The sequence below is a fragment of the Thecamonas trahens genome (assembly GCF_000142905.1).
Source record: "Thecamonas trahens ATCC 50062 unplaced genomic scaffold supercont1.2, whole genome shotgun sequence".
In the NCBI taxonomy this organism is placed as follows: domain Eukaryota; order Apusomonadida; family Apusomonadidae; genus Thecamonas; species Thecamonas trahens.
The window spans coordinates 77,252-83,776 of record NW_013657678.1 but is presented as its reverse complement, the minus strand read 5'-3'; the positions used below and the strand labels follow the sequence as shown (position 1 = coordinate 83,776).

General features: G+C 63.9%; 5 protein-coding genes across 5 annotated transcripts; 2 read left to right on the top strand and 3 right to left on the bottom strand.

Moving 5' to 3' along the window:
- Positions 1–121: 121 nt before the first annotated feature.
- Positions 122–990, top strand: AMSG_00363 (uncharacterized protein). The gene is made up of 2 exons (XM_013907188.1): positions 122–239; positions 351–990. The coding sequence occupies exons 1-2, from the start codon at positions 142–144 to the stop codon at positions 898–900; spliced, it is 648 nt and encodes a 215-aa protein (XP_013762642.1). The 5' UTR covers positions 122–141; the 3' UTR covers positions 901–990.
- On the bottom strand, positions 920–1,624 carry AMSG_00362 (glutathione S-transferase; the record flags this gene model as incomplete). The annotated part of the gene is made up of 1 exon (XM_013907187.1): positions 920–1,624. The coding sequence occupies one exon, from the start codon at positions 1,622–1,624 to the stop codon at positions 920–922; it is 705 nt and encodes a 234-aa protein (XP_013762641.1).
- Positions 1,625–1,745: 121 nt separating this feature from the next.
- AMSG_00361 (uncharacterized protein) lies at positions 1,746–3,171 on the bottom strand. The gene has a single exon (XM_013907186.1). It carries the CDS (start codon positions 3,072–3,074, stop codon positions 1,812–1,814), a length of 1,263 nt encoding a protein of 420 aa, XP_013762640.1. The 5' UTR covers positions 3,075–3,171; the 3' UTR covers positions 1,746–1,811.
- A 561-nt stretch (positions 3,172–3,732) lies between these two features.
- AMSG_00360 (testis-specific A2 protein) lies at positions 3,733–4,640 on the top strand (the record flags this gene model as incomplete). Its single annotated transcript, XM_013907185.1, has 2 exons — positions 3,733–3,783; positions 3,915–4,640. 2 exons carry the CDS (start codon positions 3,733–3,735, stop codon positions 4,638–4,640), a joined length of 777 nt encoding a protein of 258 aa, XP_013762639.1.
- A 49-nt stretch (positions 4,641–4,689) lies between these two features.
- Positions 4,690–5,708, bottom strand: AMSG_00359 (uncharacterized protein; the record flags this gene model as incomplete). The annotated part of the gene is made up of 2 exons (XM_013907184.1): positions 4,690–5,649; positions 5,679–5,708. The coding sequence occupies 2 exons, from the start codon at positions 5,706–5,708 to the stop codon at positions 4,690–4,692; spliced, it is 990 nt and encodes a 329-aa protein (XP_013762638.1).
- Between the last annotated feature and the right edge of the window lie 817 nt (positions 5,709–6,525).

The window sequence follows — 6,525 nt, the reverse complement described above, 5'->3', positions numbered from 1 at the left end:
CCCCCCCCCCCCCCCCCTCCCGATGCCATTGGCAGCCACTCGGCAAAGTCCGTTGCTCAGCCGCCCTTCCCCCCCCCCCCCCCCTTACGGCGACGTCGACGGCACAGGCCACTCGACTCCATACTCACACTGCGGTGAGCCATGGACCCAGAACACGGAGAAAAGATAGCCCAGAAGGTGCACCATGCTTGCATGGTCTTTGCTTGTCATGTTGACGGCAAGACGGTGATTGCCGCCAGGTAGGCCTCCCTCCCCCTCTCCTCTCCCTTTCCCCACTCCCCCCCCCCCTCCCCACCCATCATCGAGGCACACACTCACCCTCCCTCCCTCCCTCTATTCTGCGCACATAGCGATGTCAAGTTTGTCTTGGCTTCATTGGGCATGGCACCGGATCTTAACGAGGTCGATGAGCTTGTTGAAGAGCTGGTCGATGTGGGCGAGGGCGTGGATGAAGGCGAGAGCGCTGCCGTCGGTGATGAGAGCACGGCGGTCGACGGCGGGGAGACAGGCAAGGCTGCCGGTACTGATGGAAATGGCGACAGAGAGGCGGCCGCGGCCGCGGATGGCGAGGCCGCCGGCGGAGGCGCGGCGCGGTTTGTGGCGCTGGTGGCGCTGGAGGAGGTGTGCATCCGGGCGGTGGTGGACAACAAGTACGCGCTGCCGTCTAGCAGTGAGTTGCAGGACGCGTTCACGGCGCTGGTCGCTCGTGGTCGCAGCTATCTTACGGCCGAGGAGTTCAAGACGGCGATGGTGACGGCGCGCGAGGAGGCGGGCGAGCGCCCGCTTGATGAGGCCGAGCTGTCGGCTGCGCTCTCGGCGGCAGTCAATCCTAGCAACGGCCGGATTGAGATTGCCGACTACGCGGCGATGCTACTTGATGTGGCGCACTTGAAGGCCTGACGCTCTGCTACGGCCGCGATTAGCGGCCGAGGACCCGGTTGACCTGCTCGACGTAGACAGCGTCGCCGAGCTTGTAGCGCTGTGGTGACGCCAGGTACGCCGCGATGCCCGGGAGGGCGACCATGGCGGCGTGGTGCGCGGCGAGGCATGGATAGGCGTCAAGGACGTCATGTCCCAGAACCTCAAGTGCGTAGCAGGTGAGCTCGACCAAAGTCACGTCCGGGTACGTCAGCTTTGCGCCGACAAAGTAAACCGACGACGCCGGGGCGCGCTCGAGAATGGCCTCGAATCGCGGAAAGTACTTGGCGGCAGCAGCGGCAGCGGCGTCGATGGCGGCGGTGCGATCGCGAGCAAACGGAAGCGAGGTGAACGCCCGCAGCGCATCGCGGATCGAGTCGGCGATCATGTCGGCCTCGACGGCGTCCTCGGGCGTGGCACCGTACAGATGGCCACGGCGGGCAAGATAGCGGACCATTGCCATGGACTGGACAAGATTGAGACCGTCGATCTCAAGCAGCGGCAGCTGGCCAAACAGCAGCCTCCCAGAGTCGCGGAGCGCCAGGAAGGCCTCGTGGGTGGTGACCGGCACAAACTCAAACTCAGTCTCGGTGGCGGCGAGCATGAGCCGGACGCTCTCGGCGAGGCCGCGGCCTTCAAAGTAGTGCAGTCGGGCCGGGCTTGCGACAGTGGGGATGGCTTCGCTAGTAGCTTGCGAGGACGACATAGCTCTTGGGAGGTCTGCGACTTGGCCTGTGCTAAATAACGTTGGGTGGTGCAACGAGTCAACGCGGCGCGGGCGAGCTGGCTGCCAGCGGGGCTCTACCTGCAAAGCGGCGAGTTGCGAATCGATGAGAGGCACGAGAGCCGCGGTGGATTTACGTTGCAGCACAGTGTGCTCAAACTGAGGGCACCTAAGAGCCGGAAGTCGTCTCGCTCGCGTGGGACGAGAGGACCGAGCTGGTGTAGACTGGCGAGGACGGATGGACACCGTCGGCGTGCGAGGTGGTGACGGTGCTGGCGGGCTCGGCTGAGGTCTCGCCGTCGATGTCAGACGAGAAGTGGAACATTGCACGCTTGTTGGCAATTGAGTTCGTCGCCGAGTTTCCGTAAGACTCGGAGCGGCCGCGCGGTGAGCGGTCCGAGTAGCGGGCGGCAAACTGGGCGACGCGCTCTGCGGCCATCTCGCGGGGCGAAATCATCCGAGAGTTGTCCTCCGAATCGACCGAAAGCGAGGCTTTGCCTGAGACAAGCGAGAGCGGGGCAACCTTGTTCGAACCGGCTTTGGGCTTGGCAAGCCGCGGCGACGGTGGCATGCTCGCGCTGCCGCGCCGGCGGCGAGCTGAGAGCGGCGAGCCGGTGGTCTCGGTAGCGAGAAGTTGAGGGAGAATGACCGAGGTGGAAGGTAAGGGGCGGTCTTCTCCGGCAGCGTCGGCCTCGGCGTCTGCGGCCGCCCGCTGGCGCACAATGTAGTCGTACGTCGATTCGCCCTTGTAGATAAGAAAGATATGAAAGGCGAGCAGGTGGGCAAGGAGGGCGAGGGCGATGGCGCAGAGCACACCGACGGTGCCCGAGACAATCGCCACCACTGCGAGCGGGACGCTCTCGGGGTAGACATTGTAAAAGTGCGAGTCGACCGAGGCCTGGTCAACAAAGTAGACAACAAAGACCACAAACGAGGTACCCATGAGGGTGACGGCCAGACCGGTCATGGTGACGAGGTAGGCAAAGAACCACGCATAGTTGCGATCGCCCACACATGTGTTCAGCCACATGCAGTGGTGATCAAAGCCCGCCACACACTTGCCGCACGTCCAGCAATGCTTGGTCCTTGGCGAGGTGGTGATCTGACACAGCCGACAGAAGAGCGTGTCGGGATTGATGGCAGGCTGCGAGTAGTCCGGCTCTGGCTCGGGAAGCTCCCATGGCCGGCTCTCAGCAAGCAATGGGTGCCCCGGATTGGTGCCGGTGAGCAAGAGCATGAGGCTGAGGGCGAGGACGAGAGCAATGCTGACAGCGACGCCGATGATCCATGCCACGGCGACGGGCATGGCCGGGAGGAGGAAGGCAATGAACAGGCCTCCAAGGACAACCTTCAGCACCCATGCAGCCAGTTGCGGCAACGAGAACGGTCGCTCAAAGCCATGCCGCCGTTGCCAGCTCCGTCTCCCGCACATAGATGCTCCTCCAAGTGCCCTGGCTGTCTGCGTTGACCCGCACCCACGCGTTCACAGGGGCTCCACCACCAGCCAAAGCGTGAAGTGCGGGGGTAGGGGGAAGGGGGGGGGGGGGGGGGGGCAGGAGGGGCGAGCGAGCGTGTGCGTGTGCGTGGTAGACTTTGCGTGAGACAGTAGCTCAGCCGTAATGTCGTGCCTTGGCTACGACGGCGATGTCTGTGTGACTCTTGCTCCTTCCCGCAGCAGGGAGTCAAGGAATGCTCGGTCCGCGGTTGAAGCCACTCTCAGCGGGGGAGAGAGGGGCGGAGGGGAGGCTGTTGTCCAATATTTGCAAAAAATGATGCTGCCGTTGATTGGCTGCTTGATTGGTCGTTGTCATGGTCTGTGGGGGGGAGGGGGGGGGGTCACGGTATGCCGTGATCGACCTGCCCGCTTCTCCCCGCGCTCGCCAACCCGACCGTTGCTCCGCACTCGGCCCGGCCACTGGCGGTTTGCTGACTCTCAGCCAAACGCCGACCCGCTCCACAACGGCGACGCCAACGTCCCCACCCACCAGCCACTGCTCTCAACCCAAACCAGAGCCACCTCCACACTACACCTTTTCCCCCCAAGACCCCATCCCCCCTCCCCCCCCTCCCACTCCGCTTACACACACACCATGGACTGGCAGGACGGCAACGAGTCGTACGACGGGACTCCGGACCTGGGCGTACGTACAGCTACCACCGCCCTCCCCTCCACCGCCCTCCCCTCCTCCCCCACCCCCCTTCCCCTCCCCTCCCCTTCCCCTACACATGCGTGCATGTGCCACTACTCACAATGGTGTGCTTCCTGGTGTAGGAGTACGAGGGCGAGAGACACCCGACGACGCGGGCGCGGCATGGCAAAGGCCGGGCGACGCTGCCGCATAACGATGGTTCTGGCCTCTTTGACGTGTACGAGGGCGAGTACTACGAGGGTGAGCGGCATGGACGTGGGCAGTACACGTACGCCAACGGGGCTCGGTATGAGGGCGAGTATGTCAAGGGCCGCAAGCATGGCGAGGGCACGTTCTTCTACCCGGACGGTGCGGTGTATGTGGGCGAGTGGGAGAACGATGCTCGTGAGGGCCGCGGCAAGTACACATACCCCAACGGCGACTCGTACGAGGGCCAGTGGCGACAGGGCCTCCGTTGGGGCGCAGGCGTCTACACCTACGGCGACTCGGGCTCGCGCTACGAGGGCCAGTGGGTCCGCGGTGCCCGCGATGGCGCCGGCCAGTGGATCCACCCGGGCGCCAAGTACAACTACACCGGCTCGTGGGTGGCCGACAAGCCGACGGCGGTCGGCAAGTTTACCTTTGACCACGGCGCCGTGGTCCATGGTCGCTACACGTCTGTCGTTGCCGAGACGTACTCTGAGGAGTCGGCGTCGGTTGTGCCCGAGCCGACTCTCCAGTGGACGGCCGAGACGTTTGACGTTGTCCCGCCGCCGGCCACCGCCACCGGCATGACTGCCGAAGAGATCCAGGCAGCCAACGCCGAGGCCGAGGCCGCGGTCCGTGCCGAGGCGCTTGCTGCGCAGTAAGCGTGCCCAGTTAAACATCCCTTGTCTAATCTCGTGGCGCTCGCTGCTTTTACCACTCGACGCTCGCACGGCCGGTCTTCTTCCGCTGAACGAGAGTGAGAAGAATGAGCAGCATACATGCACCAAAGTAGCCGACAAGTGCGGCAGCTGCGCACGCCATGCCGGCGCCAAAGGTGCCGGACGTCGGATCGATGTCGTCGCGGGCGAGCGCGACGTACACAATGAGCGCCGCGAGTTGGCACATACCCGCCAGAAGGCAGAGGCAGGCGGCGTAGGCGGTGAGCGGGCGCTGCGGCGTGAGCATGTTGGCCATCCGGGTCGGCGTCACTCGCCGCGCCAGGTACCACACCAGCAGCAGCGCGCCGACGTTGGCGACGACCGCCACGCAGCCGAGCACAAAGGCAATGCCGCCGCCGGTTCGCAGCCCATCGATAGACATGGCAGACTTGCTTGGATCCGGCATCATTTCATCAAGCGGCAACGAGTCGCCCGCACCTGCCAGTGGCTTGACGACCTTGCGGTTAGCCCAGGTCGAGTCGATTGAGTACTGGGCGAGGCCAAACCGGATGTTGACAGAGTACGCAAGCACAAGCTGCTCGCCACCAGATGAGCCACCACCACCACCACCACTACTACTACTGCTGCTGCTGGTAGAGGATGCGGTGGCGCTGCTACTCGTCGACGTCGAGATGAGGAGCGACGGCGGCGGCGGCGACGGCGGCGGCGGCGAGGCGATGCCACCACCGGGAGGCACGCTCCCACCATCGCCGGCCTCTGCCAGCAGGCGGAGATCGATGTTGACCCAGCCGCGGAGAAAGAGGGCAACGAGTGTAAAAACAAGACATGCGAGGAGGAGAAGGGCAGTAGCGAGGACAAGGTACGGACGCGAGGTGACAACCGACTCGACCACCTCTGTGGGCGCTTCCTTGGCGCCTGCCGTGCGGTGGGGAAGACCATCCGGATCCGACCACTCATCGATTTGCGAGTTGAAGACTTCCAACGATGAGCTCTTCCCCTCCGAGTACCCATCGTATCCACCATCATACCCATCGTCATCATCATAGCCATGCCCGTAACCATACCCGCTGCCACTACGGGAGTAGCCGCCTCGGCCCGAGTAGCTCGCCTCGGACTCGGTTGGCGGAAAGTAGGGCGTAGGCACTCGCCCCTGTCGTCTGCGTCCCCACATGATGTGTGCTGTATGACTGTGTGGGTTTGTGACTCTGGCTGTGGCTGTGGCTGTGGGTGGGGTGGTGGGTGGCGTGGAGTGCGGTGGTCTTGGCCGAAGCAACGGCTTGGCCGAAGCAACGGCCTATGATTGTGGCAACGATGCTGTAATCGTAGTTTGCGCCTTTACGGCGCCTTTACGGTACGGAATGGACAAATTTGTCCATCGCGCAAGCCGCGCTCCGGCGACGCTCCGCAGACGTCGCAACGTCCATGAATTGTTGCAAAAAGAGTAGAACAATGTGTTCATGGCTGCCACCACAGAAAATAGTCGGTGATGCAGGGATGGACGCCGCACGCGGCGCAAAAGGTCCGCGGCCGCGATCGATCGCTTACTATGAAGCTTCCGGCAGGCGAGGCAGTCGCGTCGCAACGGCTTGTTGGGGAGAGTGGTGATGACGAGCAGCCGCTTCAGAGGGACGCTTCCGCTTGCGCGACGGCGCGGAGCTGACAGCGTCGGCGCTGGCAGCGAGGGTGTCGATGATGTCGTGGAGAAAAGCCACACGAGCCATGGCGGGTCGTGGACTCGCGTCAGCGTGGTGGTGGTGTCGGCCGCCATCACGTACGGGCGCGCGTCTCACCTCAAGCCGCAGGCCGAGCAGGCGGGTGGTGTCGTTCGGTTGTAGTTGGTAGTAAGTTACGGTTCGGGTCCAATGCC

Coding starts and splice junctions, on each gene's coding strand:
- AMSG_00363 (XM_013907188.1), top strand. CDS start 142: ATGGACCCAGAACACGGAGAAAAGATAGCCCAGAAGGTGCACCATGCT. Junction 240..350: donor AAGACGGTGATTGCCGCCAG/GTAGGCCTCCCT, acceptor CTGCGCACATAG/CGATGTCAAGTTTGTCTTGG.
- AMSG_00361 (XM_013907186.1), bottom strand. CDS start 3,074: ATGTGCGGGAGACGGAGCTGGCAACGGCGGCATGGCTTTGAGCGACCG.